Genomic DNA, 22172 nt, shown 5'->3' with positions numbered 1-22172 from the left:
ATGACTGAGACTATGGATTTTCTTTGACATGGGAAGTAGCATGACAGAGCAGTTAAAAGCATAAAATTTGGAGTCTGACTGAGGTTTGAATCAGGCTCTGCCTTTTACCCTCTGGTGACCTTGGGCAATTATTTTGTACGTCTTTTTTCTTATCTGTTAAATGCAGACTAACACCCCCTTATTGCATAGGGTTGCTGACTCCACGACAACAGCTTGTATTTTTTGGTTTATATGGTTGTTGGAGCCCTGGTGACGCAGTGGTTAAGAGCTTGGCTGCTAACCAAAAGGTCAGCAGTTGGAATCCACCAGCCGCTCCTCCTTGCAAACCATATGCGGCAGTTCTGCTCTGCCCTATAGGGTCACTATGAGTCGGAATCGACTTGACAGAGGGTTTATAGGGTTTTTGAGGAATCTAAAGAAGTTAGTTTAGATGTAAAGCAGGTTTTCATGAAGTAAGTGATCAGTAGTTGTTAGCTATTTTTAATTCTTCCCAGCCCTGAAGAACTATGATTCTATACATACAGGATTTTTTAAAGGTAGTTTTTACATGTTACATATGTGGAATAAAAAAACTACAAGCTTCGTTTTTTATGTTTTCTGTATAGAAATATATACATACATGTATAAATGTGCATGTGTTTTGCATTGTGTTTTCACCAATGAGTATGGCTCATTATAATTACTGCCTCTTTTAATAGCAATTTATAAATTTTGAAAAATTGTCAAGAATGTGAATTTAAAGTTATCTGCACACCTGGATTGCCTTTTAGACTCAACAGATTGATCTCTCACCCTTAAAGTTTGTGCCAAAACATTGCCGGACAGTTAATGGGTGATTAAGTTCCTGTGCAACTGACTTTTAATCCCTGAATTTTTAATCCACTCCTGCACTACTAGTGCAGTAATTCTTAAATATGACTGTCAAATATCATGTCTTGACCAAAATATCTTGTCTAATTCCCACTTCTATCATAAATCTAAATTCTTAATAATAATGTAAGTCGCAAAATAATTTAACAGGAAATGAATTTGAGGCAAATGCCTTAGTAGACTAGGTACATTTAAATTTGACTCTCACTTCCCTAATCCCATCCCTTTTCCCACGGTTGAATATGAGAAAAACTGTTAATTATTATAACTGAAGTAACATTTTCAAGTTTGTAATCCAACGCTCTTCACTGACTGTAGTTTTATGAGGTCTTGTAGGTATTTTCTTGAGTTAAATTACAAAGATTGTTAAAAAGTAGGGCAAAGGTGTCTCGGGCTGGCACAATAGATATATAGGCTAAAGTTCACCCAGCTGCTCTAAAGTAAACTGATGATTAAGCGGTGGATAAGGCTGGATTCCAGCAGCAAAGCTACCTTGTACTCCAGCTTGATTGAGTTTACTGTAGTCTGGAATTCTTTTCCTGGCCAAATATAGGCCATTTTCATCTGGGAACTGGGCATAGTTCTGAGGTTTGTTACTAAATCTTGCAGAATGTGTTTTTGGTAGTTAATGTTTCAAATTGCATTTAGAATAGCCACCGTGTACATTTCCTGATTTGCTCTTTGTTTTTTGTCTCTATTGATTTAGAGATTTTTTTTGTGTGTGTGTGTGTTGGGGAGGGGGCAAAGGTAGGTTAGTGGGTAAGAGCTGAAATGGTTTAAACTGCAGACTAGTAAGCACTAACCTGTTGTCTCAAATATTTGATCTTCAAAATTGCAACCCATGCGCAAGCCCCCTCATCTGCTTTATTTTCTTTTTTGCTTAGGCACTTATCTTCTAACATACTTATTTACATACTTATCATATTTCTTGGTTTTTGTCTGTATTTCCACCCCATTCCTCCCAAGCAGTCCATTCATGTTATCCTGTTCTAGTTAGAATTACCTATCCCCTGCTTGTCCTCCCACTGGAATTTTTAGTACATTACAGGCAAACTTTTTTTTATTTTTATTTTTTTATTGTACTTTAGATGAAGACTTATAGAGCAAATTAGTTTCTGGTTAAACAATACATATATTGTTTTGTGACATTGGTTGCCACCCCCACGGCATGTCAACAGTCTTCCCTTCTCTACCTTGGGCTCCCCATTACCAGGTTTCCTGTCCCCTCCTGCCTTCTCATCCTTGCCCCTGGGTTGGTGTGCCCATTTTGTCTCATTTTGTTTTATGGGCCTGTCTTATCTTTGGCTGAAGGGTGAACCTCGGGAGTGACTTCATTATTGAGCTAAAAGTGTGTCTGGGGGCCATACTCTTGGAGTTTCTCCAGTCTCTGTCAGACCAGTAAGTCTGGTCTTTTTTTTATGAGTTAAAGTTTTGTTCTACATTTTTCTCCAGCTCTGTCCGGGACCCTCTATTGTTATCCCCGTCAGAGCAGTCAGTGGTGGTAGCCAGGCACCATCTAGTTGTACTGGACTCAGTCTGGTGGAGGCTGTGGTACTTGTGGTTCATTAGTCCTTTGGACTAATCTTTCCCTTGTGTCTTTGGTTTTCTTCATTCTCCCTTGCTGCAGACAGGGTGAGACCAGTGGGGTATCTCAGATGGCCTCTCACAAGTTTTTAAGACCCCAAATGCTACTCACCAAAGTAGAATGTAGACCATTTTCTTTATAGACTATGCTATGCCAGTTGGGCTAGATGTTCCCCAAGATCATGGTCCCCAGCCCTCAGCCCAGTAATTCAGTCCCTCAGGGAGGCAAACTTCTTTTTATGCAAGGTCTATTTTCACTTCTCATTTAACTCCACTAACTAGAGCCAATGCAGGGATTTTAGTCTTTTTGTTCACTCTGAGTGTTTAGAACAGTGCATGGACATGGTAGACCACAGTCCATATTTTTGTTGCATAAATGTCTATGAGATGATGTTGGAAGAGATTGCAGTTTAGATAGGGAAACACCTGCTACAGATGCAGAGGTTAGAGAATGAAACAGTAAAAACTATCAAAATGCAGGCAGGGAAGGGAAAGGTTGTTGTAGATTGGAATCTGAAGTTAACACTTTGTGTGAAAGGTTGGAGTTATGATACAGATATAAGAAGGAAGAGTGGTAAATACAGATGACACAGATTTCAAATGATGGAAACCAAAGAAGAGAAGTATATCATTAGTGAAGTAGAGGCACTGGGGATTGAGGAGCTGGCTGGCTTCTACTACCTTACGTTCGTATAGCACTTTGACTTACAGATACTTTTACAATCATTACATCACTTTTATTCCCGTCTTTATGAAAACACTGAGTTTCACTAAGAGGCTTGTTCATTGTCACACAGCTAGAAATGATAAACCTGATGTTTGAACCCCTGTCTCTTGACTCTCAAAATCCTTTGTCTTTGAATTGAGTTGGCTGACTTGGGTTGCTTAAAGAAGAAATGCAGCAATAATTTGAGATCACTCCAGTCTAATTCTGATGCTATTCACACAGGTTTCTTTTCTTTCTTTCTTTTTTTTTTTTTAATAATATGCTGCCTTGCCTTTCAGACCAGTATAAAGCTTCTATTTTCTGTGCCTTCTCTTTTCTTCCCTTAAATAACTGTGGGATAGAAAAGATGTAGGCAGCAAGAACCTTAGCTGCTTTGATTGTCCTCCCCTGCCCTACCCCACCATCATTGGGTTCTCCAAATCAGTGGTTCTCAAATGTACATTTGTGTACTATCTACTTCAGAGTCACCTTTTAAAAAATGCAGATTCTGAGGCCCAACTCCATTAAATTCTGATGCTGTGGTTCTGGGTTGGAGCCTAGGAATTTGTGAGTATATTTGAACCTCCCCATCTTATTCTAATATTCAACTAGGTTCTAGAATCACTTCTCAATACTGCTGTGGGAATCGCAATCCAACTGGATACATTGGGTAGTCTCTTGGGTAGTCTCTGCGTGGAGCTGTGTGATAGTTCCCAGCTCCAGAAGAGTCGCTGCCTCCTGACTAAATATAGGCCGTTTTCAACTTGGAACTGGGCATAGTTCTAAGGTTTGTTTCTAAATCATGTAGGAAGTGTTTTTGGTAGAGTTAATGTTTCAAATTGCATTTAGAATAAAATGTCCACCATGATATAAAATGACCATTGGATTTTATTGGCCATGGTCTTGAATTTTGCACGCTAAGGCTAAATCTCAGACCCTTGTTTGACATCTTCCAAATTTTGAACCATATGAAGAAAGGCAGTTTGTGGAATGGGAGAGGAAGCACAGAGAGAGGCAGGTAGACCCAGACTGATGGAGAGGTATAACCACTGAGAGGTTGCTAGGGATTTTAACTTTTTTTTTTTCAATAATAGCAAGAAACAGTTATGTCCCTACCTACTCTTCTAAATTATGTCCATGGATTCCAAGACCATATAGCCCCTAAGGTAGCCCCAAATGCCATATATTTAATTAAAAATTAGATACAAAAAGTTTTAATGCTAGTAATTAAGAATTAAACAACTAGTACTTGAGGAAACACTAGTATAATCAGAGGAAGTACATGAAGGAAACACTGGATATTATTAAAGCATTAGTTCTTTATTGTATTTGATATTACTTTAAAACATATACATTTTCTTGGGTACAAATATTTCACGTGTACAGCTATTAAATGATGAATTGTTAAAGGATGATTTGTTTTTATTGTTAGAACCAAAGAAAGAGGAAACTTTTTCTAAGATAATTGGGCCAAGTTATGGAAGATGTGGGCATGGAGGAGTAAGGAGTTAAAGACGTACAGAGGAGAAATGGTTTGAGGTAAACCATGAATGGGAAAGGCAAGGGAAGAAAGAGGAGAGTTTTTTTAAAAAAAAATTTCTTTAATTGTACTTTAGATGAAGGTTTACAGAACAAATAGTTTCTCATTAAACAGTCACTATACATACTGTTTTAAGACATTGGTTAACAACCCCACAACATGTCAACACTCTCCCTTCTCGACCTTGGAGGACCTTTTTTTTGGTGAAAATATACATAGCCAAATATACACCATTTCAAAAGTTTCTACATGTACAATTCAGTGACATCGATCACATTCTTCCAGTTGTGCTGCTCTTCTCACTATTCTTCTCCAAATTATTCCATCACCATTGTCTTCAACTCGCTACCCCCAGGCTTCCCATCAAACCTTTTGAGTTGCTGTTGTCAGTTTGGCCTCACATAGATAATTCTTTTTTTTGTATCTGAGATGAAGGTTTACAGAACAAATAGTTTCTCATTAAACGGTACACATATTGCCCTATGACAATGGTTAACAACCCCAGAACATGTCAGCACTGTCCCTTCTCAACCTTGGGTTCCCTATCACCAGCTTTCTTGTCCCCTCCTGCCTTCTAGTCCTTGTCCCTGGACTGCTGTGCCTCATTAGTTCCATTTTGTTTTTTGGGGCCACCCAATCCCCTGCTGAACGGTGAACCTCGGGAGTGACTTCACCACTGAGCTAAAAGGGTGTCCGGGAGCCATACTATCGGGGTTTCTCCAGTCTGCCAGCCGGTAAATCTGGTAGAGCAGAGTGTTTTTGAAGAAGACTGAAAGTTGTTATTAAGAGATGTTGAGCCTTTGCTGGCCTCCAGAACAGCCTGGTTGCCACCTGGAGCAAGATGTTTGGATGAGAGCAGGGCAAAGGGGAGCCTTTAATCGTAAAAAAGAGATAGAGTAGTGCCCAAAACAAACTTGGAAAGTTTTGCATAGAATTTCAAAATGTTCTTTACCTTCTATCCAGAGTCCAGATTGAAGGGCCTTCCTCTGGAGCTTCTCGTGGAATAAAACCTGTTGCCACTGAGTTGATTCCAATCTCTTGTGAAATAAGCTTACCAATTTGGCAGAAATATTATATGAGCTTACAATTTTGATAGTTATAGCTTGTGCTGTGTCTTTCCAGTACAGCTGGTGAGCCCAAGGTAGTGAAGTGATTAGAGAAGAAGGTAGTTGGTCTTTGTTATCCAAGGAGTAGGAGTATTGCTGATGGAGTGCAGCATAGTCTTGTTCAATTAGAAATACTTGTGCATGACCCCATTTTAAAATATTTTATCTTTTCTTCTTGACCTTTGTAAAGCCCAGTGCCTCGAAGGATTGGGCCCACAGTAAGCCAGTAATGACAATAGGAGATAATCAAAGAGAGATAGGTAAGGACATGGAGCATGATGTACAATAGTTTGTATCTGGTCAGGGATCACCAGTCAGTTTTAGAGGTATTATGGGTTTTAATCATCAAAACTCTGAACTTGAAATTACTTTAACTTCTCTATGAACATCTTTCTAATTTGATTGGTCCTGCTTGTTAGTAGAAATCGATAAATAAGAAGCTTAGAGGGGAGTTACTGACACAAATTACACTTTGACCAGCCTAATAGTTGATGGATAGTTGTGCATAGTCCTAATTTGAAAATAGCAAGGCATGGTATGGAATGTTTCATTTATAATAGCCACTGCTGCTCCTTAATTTTGCTTTTGATAACAGTGGAAAGTCCATCTTTCCAGAAAAATGCAAGAGGAAGTAGCTGGAGAATATAGTTGTGAAGTATTTGGAATACATTTAAAACTGATATTTTGGATTGCTTTGTAGGTTAGTTATTGCTTAACGTGTTAGTTTGCTGTTGCTGTTGTAACAAATTACTACAAACTTTGGTGTCTCAAACAATACAAATTTATTATCTTACAGTTCTGGAGATCAAAAGTCTGAAATGGGTCTCACTGGGCTAAAATCAAGGTGTTGGCAGGGCTGCATTCCTTCTGGATGCTCTAGGGGAGAATCCATTTCTTTTCCTTTTCCAGCATCTGGAGGCTCCCTGTGTTCTTTGGTGTGTTGCTTACTTCCTCCTACTGTAAAGCCAGCAACGCTGGACCGAATCCTCACACTACCATCTCTCTAGTTGTCTTCTGCCACCCTCTTTCGCTTTGCGATTACATTGGGGTCACTGGATAATCCATTCTAATCTCCCTGTATTAAGGTCAGCTGGTTAGCAACCTTAATTTCATCAAAACCTTAATTCCCCTTTGTCGTGTAAGTTAACATAGTCATAGATTCTGGGGCTTTAGAACGTGGACATCTTTACCGGTTGCCCTCAAGTTGATTTTGACTCATAGTGACCCTATAGGACAGAGTAGAGCTGCCTGTAGGGTCTTCAAGGCTATGAGTCTTTACAGAAGCAGACTGCACATCTTTCTCCCGAGGAGCAGCTGGTGGGTTGGGTATGCCAACCTTTTGGTTAGCAGCCAGTGCTTAACCAGTGCCCATTGAGGGGGGTGCATTCTTCTTCCTACCACATTTAGTATCCAAATAACCGAATAACCTGATCATTGAAATGAAAAAGGTATGATAGCAGTTACAATAATGACCTCGAATACATTGCTCTGGTTTTTTTCCCCTGGTAAATTCCAGCTTTGTTATGTATAACAGGTGCTACAGAAATTCTGTTTTGCAAAATAATTAATTTTGAAATACGTTTTTTTTATAGGTTATATTTGCCGCAACTTTACAAGGTCCTCTGCTTTGCTGGGTAAGTTTAATTTCTTGTTGACATGCTTACACTGATTTTCAGATTTATTTAGCAATAAACATGTTTACAAATATGTTTTCCTTCTCTTTCTAGCCAGAACTCACATTAACTATGGAGTCAAAGGGAATGTGGCAGTTATTCGAATTAATTCACCCAATTCAAAGGTACCTAATTTAACTCGCTGCAGTTTGTTTTTACTACCTTTTAAATTCAGTCCTGAATGAGAATGAAGTAAATGCACCAATCTGGCAGTAGTATTATTATACGGGCTTACAATTTTGATAAATTGATTAGGGTTCTACAAGGAAGGCAGATTTCTGAAGCAGGGGTCCTTGTGTAAGATTTCTTCTAGTTGACCTTAGGTGTCAGGTTAACAGCAAGAATTAATAAGACTGGCCTTCTGTTACAATGTAGAACAGGGAGGTGACTTATTAAGAGAAGAACTGACGTACAGGCTTAGTTTATAAGAATCAGAACTCGCCTTTCCATCTTAAATATGGGGTTATAAAATCTACTTTCTTCCTTACTTTCCTCTGACATAGATTGTTATTTATTGTGAGTAAGCTGGCAGGCTTCAACGTGGACAGTGATGCTTATGCTTCCTGAGTGATCTGAATAACTCAGTGCAGTTCACATAATGGAAGTCAGATTCTGTTCAAAATGGAACTTGGTTTGTTCCTGGCACTTCAACAAAGCATGAAGTGTTAATCCAGTCTTTTGCTAAGAAGAGCTTTATTGCGGGGACTCATGCTTTTCCCCCATTTGAAATTGGTGTAAAGGTTTGTTAGTTTAGAAATCTTGTAACCAAAGGTGTAGTTGAAATGGAAAGATCTAGATGGAAGCAATTGACAACTATCACAAATTAAAAAAATAGGAGCCATTCCTTTTCACTAGAGTAAATTTTAGCACCCACTGACTGGTAAGTCAAATTTAAGATATTTTTTCAGAGTCTTTTCAAGTTGAGTATTTTTCCTGAACACAAAAATAATACATTTCTATGGTTGGAAATTTTAAAACCAGGAAAAATTATAAAGAAGAAGATAGCAAACATTCATAATCCAAATCCAATGATAACCACTTTTAGCATTTAATCCAGTTTCAGCCAGTTGTATGTCTGATTTTGATTCCTTTTTCCCCTTAACATTATACGATGTTTCTCCATGCCAGTAAACATTTGTAGACTTTATAGCCTGCATATGATTCAAACTCTTAGGAATATGAACCTGAGTTCCTCCTTTGACTAGACCTATTTAAAGGGAGGGGTGCTTAGAGTTGGCCAAAGCTGCCTGAGCAGAAAGCTACTGGGTTGGTTTTTTTTTTTTTAAGGGGGCAGGAGGCCTGAAGGCAATTTCTGCCTCTCTTTCCTTGCTTCTAACACTATATTTCTGTTGGATAAACATATTTCCTACTATTAAAATAGCATCTGACGGTGATATGTGCATCTGGTTCTTTGAATTTAAATTCTTAGATTTATATGCATTTCCCTTTGGCAGGTAAATACACTGAATAAAGAGCTGCACACCGAGTTGGTAGAAGTAATGAATGAAATCTGGGCTAGTGATCAAATCAGAAGTGCCGTCCTTATTTCATCAAAGCCAGGCTGCTTTATTGCAGGTGCTGATATCAAGTAAGTTTTAGGAAGTTTAAAGTCACCTTTTATCTTGGCTAATAGTATGTTTCTTGGGCTTAATAACTTCTCCTTTTAAAAGAAGATAGAAATAAATTCCCTGAAAGGTTTTTTCTTGAGTTGGTTTTATGAGTATAGTAAGGTTGATAAAATAGAGGGGCTTGTTGCTTCAACTAGCTTTTCCTTGAAGAATCTGAAAGCAGTTCAAGAAGGAATTTGATTAGAAGAATTGAATAGAATAAAAAATACTATAAAATTAAACTGACAATGAGATGCCATTTTTTACCCATCAAACCAGCAAGCGTTTAAACCCATTGCCGTTGAGTCGATTCTGACTTATAAGGACCCTATAGCACAGAGTAGAAATGCCCCATAGGGTTTCCATGGAGTGACTAGGGGATTCGAACTGCCGACCTTTTAATTAGCAGCCAAATGCTTAACCACTGTGCCACCAGGGCTCCTAGCAAGCATTTAAAAGTCTGAAAATATCATGTATTAGCAAAGACTTAGAGAAATGAGCAAGTTAATTACTAGTAGGAATGCCAGTTCCTACAGCCACTTTGGAGAGCAATTTGGCAGCATTTAGTAAAATTAAAAATGCATATATCATATGATCCAGCAGTACTTCTACATATATACAGTAGAGAAATTTCACCCTTTGTTCATAAGGACCTATGTTTAAGGCTATTCAGTTCAGTGTAGTTTAAAATAATGAATTTGAAACATGCTAAATATCAGTCAGTAGGGAAATGATAAGTAAAATGTGGAATATCCATGTGATAAAATACTACAAAACAATTAAAAGGAATTAACTAAATCCACAACATAATGATAGATCTCCAAAACATGATGTTAGGTTAAAAAAAGCAAGGTGCAGAATGTTTCATACAGTGTACCATTTATATAAATGCCTTTAAACCACATATGAAATCGTTCTTTACATTATTTATGGATACAAATGTATATAATTGGTCTGGAAGGATGTGAACATACGAAACATGAAAAGCTTTCAGAGAAAATGAAGTAGGTGGTAGGCCTAGAAGAGGTGATCAAAGGGAACTTTACAAACGCAGCTCATGTGTCCTTTCCCTTTTTCAAATGGTAGCTTGTGTGCGTATCTAGCTTGTTTAAAATTCTTAAGGGTGTAGAAGAGGAAATGATATCTTATTGTTAGTTTAATGGGTTAAATGTTAGCAGTTGTTAATTCTGTCAAAATTTGGGTATTTGTTCAAAAATCAGTTGGATTCTTCTACACCAACAAAGAGAACCTCGAAGAGGAAATCACCAAATCAGTACCATTTACAATAGCCCCCAAGAAAATAAAATACTTAGGAAGAAATCTAACCAGAGATGTAAAAGACCTGTACGATGAAAACTGCAAGACACTACTGCAAAAAACCAAAAGAGACCGTCATAAGTGGAAAAACATACTTGCTCATGGATAGGAAGACTCAACATTGTAAAAATGGCAATTCTATGCAAAGCAATCTACGGATACAATGCAAGCCCAATCGTTCCAATGGCATTTTTTAATGAGATGGAGAAACAAATCACCAACTTCATATGGAAGGGGAAGAGGCCCCAGATAAGTACAATATTACTGAAGAAGGAGAACAAAGTGGGAGGCCTCACACTACCTGATTTTAGGACTTATACTGCCATGGTAGTCAAAACAGCCTAGTACTGGTACAACAACAGATACTTAGACCAATGGAACAGAGTTGAGAATCCAGACATAAATTCATCCACCTGTGAGCTGCTGATATTTGACAAAGGCCCAAAGTCCATTAATTGGGGAAAAGACAGTCTCTTTAACAAATCGTGCTGGCATAACTGGATGTCCATCTGCAAAAAACTGAAATAAGACCCATACGTCACACCATGCACAAAAACTAACTCAAAATGGATCAAAGACCTAAATATAAAATTGAAAATGATAAAGATCATGGAAGAAAAAATAGGGACAATGCTAGAAGCCCTAATACATGGCATAAACACAATATGAACCATAAGTAACAATGCACAAGCACTAGAAGAGAGACTAGATAACTGGGAGCTTCTAAAAGTCAAACACTTAGGCTCTTCAGAAGACTTCACCAAAAGAGTAAAAAGACAACCTACAGACTGGGAAAAAATTTTTGGCTACGACAAATCCGATCAGCGTCTAATCTCTAAAATCTACAAGATACTGAAAAACCTCGACAACAAAAAGACAAATAACCCAATTAAAAAATGGGCAAAGGATATGAACAGCACTTTGCCAAAGAAGATATTCAGGCGGCGAATAGACATGAAGAAATGCTCACGATCATTAGCCATTAGAGAAATGCAGATCAAAACTACAATGAGATCATCTCACCCCTGCAAGGCTAGCATTAATCCAAAAAATACAAAATAATAAATGTTGGAGAGGTTGTGGAGAGACTGGAACACTTATACACTGTTGGTAGGAATGTAAAATGGTGCAGCCACTTTGGAAATTGATTTGGCGGTTCCTTAAAAAGCTAGAAATAGAAGTACCATACAATCCAGCTATCCTGGTCCTTGGAATATATTGTAGAGAAGTAAGAGCCATCACACGAATAGATATATGCACACCCATGTTCATTGTAGCACTATTCACAATAGCAAAAAGATGGAAATAACCTAGGTGCCCATCAGCGGATGAATGGATAAACAAATTGTGGTATATCCACACAATGGAATACTATGCAACGATAAAGAACAACGATGAAGCGGTGAAACATAACATGGAGGAATCTGGAGGGCATTATGCTGAGTGAATTTAGTCAGTCACAGAAGGACAAATATTGTATAAGACCACTATTATGACAACTCAAGAAAAGGTTTAAACACAGAAGAAAAGATTCTTTGATGGTTAAGAGGGTGGGGAGGAAGGGTGAGGATTATTCACTAACTAGATAGTAGACAGGTTTTATCTTAGGTGAAGGGAAGGACAGCACACACTACAGGGGAAGTCAGCACAACTGGACTAAACCAAAGCTAAGAAGTTTCCTGAATTCAGTCAAACACTTTGAGGGACAGAGTAGCAGGGGTAGGGATCTGGGGACCATGGTTTCGGGACATCTAGGTCAATTGGCATGACAAAGCTTATTAAGAAATGTTCTACATCCTACTTCAGTGAGTGGTGTCTGGGGTCTTAAAGGCTTGCAAGCAGCCATCTAAGATGCTTCAGTTGGTCCCAGCCACCTGGAGTAAAGCAGAATGAAGAACACCAAAGACACAAGGAAAGTATTAGCCCAAGAGACAGAAAGGGCCATGTAAACCAGAGGCTTTATCAGCCTGAGACCAGAAGAACTAGATGGTGCCCTGACAGGGAACACAACAGAGAGTCCCTGATGGAGCAGGAGAAAGGCGGGGTGCAGAACTCAAATTCTAGTAAGAAGAGCAGACTTAATGGTCTGCCTGAGACTGGAGGTACCCTGGAAAGCATGGCCCCCGGATTCTCTATCAGCCCAGAACCAAAACAGTTTCTGAGCCCAACTCTTCAGACAAGGATTGGACTGGACTGTGGGAAATTAAGTGATACTCGTGAGGAGTACGCCTCTTGCCTCAAGTAAATACAAGAGACTAAACAGGCAGCTTCTGTCCAAAGGTGAGATGAGAAGGCAGAGAGGGTTAGGACCTGGTTGAATGGACATGGAGAATCGGGTGGAAAGGAGGCGTATGCTGTCACAGTATGAGGAGAGCAGTTAGGGTCACATAACAAAGTATGTATAAATTTTTGTATGGGAGACTAACTTGAAATGTAAACGTCATCTAAACTACAACAAGAAAAAAAAAATTTGGATATTTCTTACATTATTCCTTGTACTTTAGGCAATGATGGCCGGCATTATAAGCTTAGTAATTTGTACTTACGATGTTTGTATTTTTTTTTTTAAGTTTGCCACACATCGTGTACGTTTCTTGTTGATATATAATAATTCAAAATTAATGAAATACTGTTTATTTAATGTTTATTGTTTAGAAAAAGGAAAATTATATGTATCAAGTGCTTTTTCTTCTAACTCAGTTATTTGAGCCTAGCGAGACACTAATGACCTGGCAGTAGCTACCTTTTTTTATTCATAGGAAAATACCTGTTCCTTCTGTGAGGCTAGCTGAGCACCTACCAGTGTATAAAATGCAGAAAATACTGGTTATCTTTGGTCAAAACTACAAAATTCAAAGCTTAAATGAGTGTAGAAACCAAGTAAGTAGCAAATGAAGCAAACTGAAATTAAAGGACATAGAGTACAACATTATTGTACAAAATCTTTTTGATTATTAGGGGATTTATTTAAAGGTTTTAGATCCCTCTAAACAACTTGAGAGCCTTTTTTTTTGTTATCATTTCGATTGCTGCTTAATCTGATAGCTACTTGACAGTGAAAATGTTTAATCTGATAGTGAAAATATTTACCAGAAGATGGTTTTCTCATCCACAGAGCTTTGTAATCTAATGACTTATTATAGAAGCCAAAATGAATTATGGAAAACTCTGTTTCATGTTCTATGGGTCCAGAAATTTAACTTCTTTAAAAAGAGACAGTGTTGCTGATATTAGTGTGCATTCATCTTTGGGACAAAAATCACTCTTAAACTTCTGAGTGTTTGAAGGTTCACTACCAAATATTGGTATATGATAGGGTAAGTACAGTGAAACCTGTGAGAGCCAGAACGCTATGGGACCGCCTTGTCTTTCCAGGTCTCACAAGTTTTCTGCCTTTGACAGGGTACAGTCTTAATACTTTTCTATTGTCGTTTTAGTGGAAAATATTTGAGTTTTCTTTCTCTGACCAGTTTCCTTCTCACACTGGTTCCAGCTTTTTTGGTTTTTACTATGGATGAGGTATTGAACAAAGTACGCTATAGTTTCAGCTTTGTTTTTTTTTGTTCTCTACTTTTCATTGATACTGCAGCATGTTAGCCGGTTGCAAGACCTCTCAAGAAGTAGTGCAAATATCACAGGAAGGACAGAAAATATTTGAGAAACTTGAGAAGTCCACCAAGCCTATTGTGGCCGCCATCAGTGGATCCTGCTTGGGAGGAGGACTTGAGGTATAGATTTTTTTCCAGTCATTGAGACACTGTCTAGCTCATTCCTGGGAGTCACCAGCAGTAAACCCTCTCTAGGAGGAGAATCAACTTTCTTTTTAATTATAAGCTTCTGGATAGATTTGAACCCTGATTCTTGTCATTAACTAGCTTTGTGGCAAAGCAAGTGAACCAGTATGTCTGAAACATGTTTTCATTTATAAATTGAGAAGGTTTGGACTAGATCTCTAAGCTTCCTTTCAGTTCTAAAAACCTGGTGCACGTTTGCAGGGCCAAGATTCAGAAGCGTGATCCATGCTTTTGAACTATTTAAGTCTAGCTGAGACACACTAAACAATATGTTTAAGTGCTTTGTGAGTCGTAAGGTTGATAAATATAAGATTTGAGAGAAGAGATGCTGGCTAGACTGGAGCATGTGAAGGAAGGGGAAAAAGGAAAATAACAATCGAGCACTTATCATGTGCTGGGCTGTATGCTAGACATGTTCACATACATTATTTAGGGAAACCTGGGCCTGGCCCTAAAAAATGAGCAAAATCTGATTAATCAGAGAATAGTGGAGAAAATATTTCACATTTGACGTGGTGTAAACAAAGGCAAGGATAAGCAAAGCCTATTAGAATACCGTAAGTAGACCTGCGTGGTTGCAAAGGAGAGGGTGTATAGAGTACAGGACTTCTTAACCTGAGATCCGTGTAAAATTGTGTGTGCGTTTTTCTATTGAGAGCTTCCATAGCTTTCAGCAGATTGCCAAGGAGATGTGCAACCCAAAAAGAGGTTAATAAGGGGGAAAGTGTGAAGTAAGACTGAGAAGGTACATTATAGAAAGCATCAAATGCCAGCCTAAGGAATTTCAGTTTATTCTGTGGGCATTTTCCTGCTTTAAAGTAATGTTTAGACCTGCACAGATCCTAAAATATTATAAAGCTACATTTTCTAAAATCACATTGATGCAGGGTAGAGTTGCACAGCTGTTTACTGTAATCCCTGTCAGTAAGTTGTATACCTGTAAAAAAGTTGAATTGGCAAAAGTTGTGTGATAGATATATTTACAACAATGACCAAAAAAAAAGTAGCTGCCGAGGCTGCTTATGTACAACCAAACACCTCATGGGATTTGGCTCCTTGGTTTGGAGGTTTAGGGTCATGGTTTCATGGGACATCCCAGTTAACTGACCTAATAACGTGTTTTATACTTCTGTCTTCTAGTTTGTTGCATAGTGCCTGGGGTCTTAAAAGCTTGCAAGTAGCCATCCAAGGCACAACAACTGGTTTCTATTCACCTGGAGCAACTAAGGAAGAAGGAGAGTCAGGAATAGGAGGAGGATATGGAATGTATGGCTAATTACCTCCATGAACAATTACCTCCTTTGCCATGAGACCAGAAGAACTAGATGGTGCCCAGCTACCATTACTGAACATTTTGATCAAAGAGTCCATAGAAGAATCCTGATCAAAAGGGGAAAAATGTAGAACAGAATTTCAAATTCTCATGGACTCTAGATCTTCTGGAGCCACAGAGGGTAGATGAACCCCTGAAACTGTGGCCCTTACATAATCTTTAAACCTTAAACCAAAAATATTCCCTGAAGCCTTCTTAAAACCAAACAATAGTTTAGCTTAACTAGTAAAAAATGTCTGCCTTGAGCATTATATTCTTTTAAGAACTGTCTATATGGGATCAAATTGACAACAGCAACTCAAAAGATTAGATGGGAACCTTAGGGGGCAGGGAATTTATGTTAATGAGAGAGGAACAACTCAGAAAAGGAGGGTGAGAATGGTTGCACAACTTGAAGAATGTAATCAATGTCACTAAATTGTACATGTAGAAACTGTTGAATTGGTGTATGTTTTGCTGTGTATATTCTCAGCAACAACAACAAAATAAATAAAAGTTAGGGGAAAAAAGCTACATTTTCTAACATTCTAATTTTCTTTGTTTGTTTGAAGCTTGCCATTTCATGCCATTACAGAATAGCAACAAAAGATAAAAAAACAGTATTAGGTGCTCCTGAAGTCCTACTGGGGATATTACCGGGAGCAGGAGGCACACAGAGGCTCCCCAAAATGGTGAGTTTAAGACCCCCTGTGAGCTTGGGAACCTCTGTACCTGTATGCGCCTTTAGATCTATTTGCTCTTACACCAGAATGCGTACTACAGGTATTCATTATAGAATTTGGAAGCCAAATAATATGTGAGTATGTAAAATCAATGACAGACTTCTATTCCTGGTATTTGTTTTTTCACTTCCTCAAAATGTTTGATCAGGGCCCTTTTTTAGATCTGAAGAAAGATAAAGATGAGTAAGGTACATGTCTTGCCCCTCTGAAGCTTATGGTTTAATTTGTTCCTTCTCTGCACAGTACCATCTTACCAGTTTTTCAAATTCATGGATCATCTTTCATACTGAGTATAAGAGGGAGGGAAACCCTGGGGGCATAGTGGTTAAGAGTTACAGCTGCTAACCAAAAGGTCGACAGTTCAAATCCACCAGCCACTCCTTGGAAACCCTATGGGGCAGTTCTACTCTGTCCTATAGGGTCGCTATGAGTCGGAATTGACTGGATGGCAACGGGTTTGTATGTTGTTGTTTTTTTTAATAAGAGACAGACCATTTCCAGCATTGGGTGATTTGGGTGATCTCATTGCTGTATTCTGTAGAACCAAAAAAGGCCCATCAGGCTTTCGAATTCTTAAGGAGAAGGGGAGGACAGTCAGACCTGGATGCTGTAGAGCAATCTTAATACTAAACTTGAGAGCCCAGTGAACCTCATAGCTTCTGACTCGAGGCTCAGCAGAAATAACTCTTTGGAGGGAAGTTGATATGAACTGAAGACAGAAAAATAGAAAGGTTTATGGTGTTAGTTTTCAGACTCTTGTGCATTCCTTCATAGAATTGTCAGGAGGGTTCATTGAGTGAATGAATAAGCCTATATGTGCAGAAAATATTTGCTAAAGTTTGTTTGCTGTAGTTCATATCCGAATGTTGCTTGAAGCCACTAGTATTCCATGTGAGAAACTGTAGCTGAGTTCTATTTTTGTTAAGCCTAAAATTCTTTCTATAGACATTGTCAAAACTATCAGATTTTTCATAGTCTCTACTAGTTCCAATATAGGAATTTTTAATATTATGTAAACTCAGAATGACATAAATGCACAATTTTAGAAAACATCCAATTCTTCACTTTATCAGTCCTGTAAGATAGCAATCCTACGTACTGAGTTAAAAGAGGTAAAGGCTTTTGCTTCAGTTTCAGGTTTCTAATTCCAAAGTTACCTAAACTGTATCAGTGTATCAGATTAACTATTGATCACCACTACCAGTTGCCATTGAGTTGATTCCAACTCATGGCAGCCCCATGTGTGTCAAAGTAGAACTGCGCTCCATAGGGTTGTCAGTGACTGATGTTTTGGAAATAGATCTCCAGGCCTTTCTTCCAAGATGCCTCTGAGTGGACTTGAACCTCTAACCTTTAGGTTAACAGCTGAACACTTAACCATTTGCAACACTCAGAGACATTCAACTTACTGACAAATAACATAAAAATCTGGTTTGACTTTTTTCAGTTTAATATTTAGTTTGCTCATTTGAATTATTTGCAAACTATAGTTGTGACTCTGATTTTTTTTCCCAATGCCTTTATCTTTGCTTGCATACTAGGTGGGTATTCCTGCTGCTTTTGACATGATGCTGACTGGTAGAAATATTCGAGCAGACAAAGCAAAGAAAATGGGACTGGTTGACCAATTGGTGGAACCCCTGGGTAAGTGTTTGCATGTCTCAGAATTGAACTTTATAAAGTTATTTATTTTCTTAAGAGCTAATCTCTTTAATATTGGTTCTAGTGAAATGAGCTCTTAAGAAATAAGTAATTCTGAAGAGTGAAGTTTTATAAAATAGATAGTATTAAATTACTTTCACCATCACCCCAGTTTGTATTTTACTTTATTTATAATTTGTACATCAGAGTATAGAATTCAATCAAGTCATTATTCTTGGTTCTTAAGTTACCTGTATCATTGACCATGCATAACCCTTGTTCAGTTTTTTGTGTCTGTTTTAGTAGTGTAATAAACATATATAAAACAACCAATCTAAGAACTAGTATATTAACAATAATTAACATCTACCAATGTACTACTTCTCCCATATAATTTCTTTGCCTTCCCTCACCCAAGGAAACTGCTATTCTGAATCACATGTTCATCACCTTGCATGTTTTAAAAATCAGCATTATTAACATATTTACATAATAATAAATTCACTAATCTTAAATGTACAGTTTGAGTTGTGATAGGTGTATATAGTTGTGTAAATACCACCGCAGTCATAAAATAGAACGTTTCCAGTATGTAGCCTTTTCTGTCTTCTTTGATTTAGTATAATGCTTTTGAATTTGTCCATGTTGTCATATGTATCAGCAATTTGTTCCTTCTTATTGCTCAGTGTTATTCCATTGCATAGGTACACCATAATTTGTTTATCCATTCTCCAAATGATGGGCATCTGAGTTGTTTTTTAGTTTGGAGATATTATGAATAAAGCTGCTGTGAACATTCATTTGTAAGTCTTTGTGTAGACATACATTTCATTTCTGTTAGATAAATACCAAAGAGTGGGTTGACTGGGCTTTATGACAGATGTATGTTTAGCTTTTGAGAAGCTGCCACTGTTTTCCAAAGTGGATGTATCCTTTTGCATTTCTACTAGCAGTGTATGAGTTCCAGTTACTAACCACTTAGTGTGGTCAGTCTTTTTAATTTTATACATTCTAATAGGAGAGTAGTAATATCTCATTGAGGGTTTAATTTGTACTACCTAATGACTAATGGTACTGAGTACTTTTTCATATGCCGATTTTCCATCTGCATATCTTCTTTGGTGAAGTGTCTATTTAAATCTTTTGCCCATTTTGTTTGATTGGATTCTTTGTTTTCTCATTACTGAGTTTGAGAGTTCTTTATAGAGGATACAGGTCTTTTATCAGATAACTGATTTGCAAATATTTTCTCCCAATCTGTGGCTTGTCTTTTCATTCTCTAAGAGCAGAAGTTCTCAGTTTTGATGAAGTCCAGTTTATCAGTTTTATGGATTATGCTGTTGGTGTTGTATCTAAGAAATTTTTTCCTAACCCCAAATCACAGGATTTCTTCTCCAAGTTTTATAGTTTGAGTTCTTAGATTTTGGTGTGTGATCCATTTCAAGTTAACTTTTGTATATGGTATGGTTTTGTTTTTGTTTTTGGCATAAGGCTGTCCAGTTGTTCCAGTACTTGTGGTTAATCACTGATCTGCTAACCGAAAGACAACCGTTCGAACCCGCCAGCCACTCCGTGGGAGAAAGAGATGTGGCATTCTGCTTCTGTAAAGATCACAACCTTGGAAACTCTATTGGCAGTTCTACTCTGTCCCCTAGGATCACTATGAGTTGGAATAGACTCAACGGCAATTTGTTATATCCATACACACCCACTCCTCACTTATCAACATGGTTAGGGTCCAAAGACCAGGTTGTTATGTGAAAATTGGCATTATGCAAAAATAGAAGATGACCACATCAGATCACAGAATGGAGGATGACTACATCATAACATAACTGCCAAATTTCATCATTACATAACTGTCAAATTATATCATTACATAATTGCCAAACCACTGAGAATCATGACCCAACCAAGTTGACACATAACCTTACCCATCACAGCCGACATTACTCTCACCTCGTACTTTGGAGTTCGTTATTGCCAGATGTACATTGTTAATGCTCAGAATAGTCAGATAGTAGATTTTTTACTGTTGTCGTAAATGCAAAATGTCGGATGATGAGGTAGTTGATAAGTGAGGAGTAGGTATAATTAGTTTTAAATCTACCATTATGTATTTTGTTTTCTGTTTTTGTCTGATCATTGTTCCTTTTTTTCTTCCTCCTGCCTTCCTTTGGATTAATAATTTTTTATCTTCACTATTGGCCTGTTATTTTGTTTTACCTTTTTAATGTTTGCTTTAGGGTTTATATTACACATCTTTAACTTATTACTGTTTGCCTTCAAATGATATATCATCTCACATATGTCATATGTAAGAACCTTAAAAGAATATACTTCCATTTTTCCCTATCCTTGGTGATATCGTTGTTGTCTGTTTTACTTCTGTATATTATAAATCCTTCAATATATTGGGTTTTTGTTTGTTTTGGTTCTTATTTATTTGCTTTAAACAATTTTCTTTTTAAAAGATTTAAAAATGAGAAAGCGATCTTTTTATATTTACTCACATATTTACCATTTTCAGTGCTCATTATCTTTTCTGTAGATCCAAATTCCCATCTGGTGGGGTTTTCTTCTAATCTGAAGAATTTCCTTTAACATTTCCTATAGTGTACTCCTACTGGCAATGAATTCTCTCTTACCTTTCGGATTTTTTGACAAGGTCTTTTTATTTCAACTTTAGTTTTCAAAGAAACTTTTACTCGGTATAGAACTCTAGGTTGCCACTTCACTATTGTTCTCTTTGTTCCACTGTACATAATGTGTCTTTTTTTTTTTCCCCTTTGGCTGTTCTAAGATTTTCCCTTTATTTTTGATTTTAGCCATTTGTTTATGATGTGCCTTGGTGGTTTTTTAAAATAATGTTTGTTATATGTGGAATTCATCGAACTTCTTGGATATGTGGGTTTATAGCTTTCATCAAACTTTTTGGTTATTTCAGATATTTTTCTTTTTTTGTAAATTATGATTTAGGTGAAAGTTTACAGAGCAAATTAGTTTCTTTTGTGACATGGGTTGCCAGCCCTGTTCGAATATTTTTCTGTCTCCTTACCCCTGCCCTTTCTCTTTTTTATTTTTTTAATTTTTTTATTGTAATTTAGATGAAGGTTTACAGAACAAATAGTTTCTCATTAAATAGTCAGTACACATATCATTTTATGACATTGGTTAACAACCCCATGACATGTCATCACTCTCCCTTCTTGACCTTGGAGGACTATTTTTGGTGAAAATATACATAGCCAAAGTTACACCATTTCAAAAGTGTCTACATGTACGATTTAGTGACATCAACTGCATTCTTCCAGTTGTGCTGCTATTCTCACTATCCTTTTCCAAATTATTCCATCACCATTATCTTCAACTCACTGCCCCCTAGGCTTCCCATCAAACCTTTTGAGTTGCTGTTGTCGATTTGATCTCAGATAGTTAAGTTTTTTTTTTTTTGTACCTTAGATGAAAGATTGCAGAACAAATAGTTTCTCATTAAACTTTTAGTGCACATATTGCCCTATGATAATGGTTTACAACCCCACAACATGTCAACACTGTCCTATCTTAACCTTGGATTCCCTATCACCAGCTATCCTGTCCCCTCCTGCCTTCCAGTCCTTGTCCCTGGACGGCTGTGCCTCATTAGTCCCATTTTGTTTTATGAGGCTGTTGAATCCCTGGCTTAACAGTGAACTTTGTAAGTGACTTCACCACTGAGCTAAAAAGGTATCTGGGGGCCATACTCTCAGGGTTTCTCCAGTCTGTCAGGCCAGTAAATCTGGTCTTTTTTTTTTGTGAGTTAGAATTTTGTTCTGCATCCTTTTCCATCTCTGTCCAGGACCCTCTATTGTGATCCCAGTCAGAGCAGTCAGTGGTGGTAGCCGGGCACCATCTATCTGTACTGGACTCAGTCTGGTGGAGACTTTGGTAGCTGTGGTCGATTAGTCCTTTGGACTAATCTTTTCCTTGTATCCTGTTCTCTTGATTCTCCCTTGCTTCAGAACAAGTGAGACCAGTAGAGTATCTTAGATGGCTGCTCACAGGCTTTTAAGACCCCCCAGACACTACTCACCAAGGTAGAATGTAGAACATTGTCTTTATAAACTGTGTTATCCCAATTGAGCTAGACGTGCCCCGAGACCATGGTCCCCACAGCCCTCCGCCCAGCAGTTCAGTCCCTCAGGGAGTTTGGAAGTGTCTATGGAGCTTCCATGACCTTTCCTTGTACAAGTTGTGCTGGCTTCCCCAGTATTGTGTACTGTCTTACCCTTCACCAAAG

The 22172-nt window shown here is 37.8% G+C and overlaps 1 protein-coding gene across 1 annotated transcript in view; it reads left to right on the top strand.

The window, feature by feature from the left end:
* The window catches only part of HADHA (hydroxyacyl-CoA dehydrogenase trifunctional multienzyme complex subunit alpha), a 50211-nt gene that overhangs the window by 1613 nt on the left and 26426 nt on the right, over positions 1 to 22172 (top strand). The window contains exons 2-7 of the mRNA XM_004377585.2: positions 7399 to 7440; positions 7534 to 7604; positions 8934 to 9067; positions 13993 to 14131; positions 16082 to 16201; positions 17794 to 17896. Coding sequence (XP_004377642.1) covers positions 7399 to 7440; positions 7534 to 7604; positions 8934 to 9067; positions 13993 to 14131; positions 16082 to 16201; positions 17794 to 17896 — 609 coding nt within the window. The remainder of the gene's footprint in view (positions 1 to 7398; positions 7441 to 7533; positions 7605 to 8933; positions 9068 to 13992; positions 14132 to 16081; positions 16202 to 17793; positions 17897 to 22172) is intronic.

The sequence above is a fragment of the Trichechus manatus genome, unplaced genomic scaffold (assembly GCF_000243295.1).
Source record: "Trichechus manatus latirostris isolate Lorelei unplaced genomic scaffold, TriManLat1.0 scaffold00052, whole genome shotgun sequence".
Taxonomy (NCBI): Eukaryota; Metazoa; Chordata; class Mammalia; order Sirenia; family Trichechidae; genus Trichechus; species Trichechus manatus.
The sequence above is the reverse complement of the archived record's forward strand: the minus strand, read 5'-3'. Positions and strand labels throughout refer to the sequence as shown.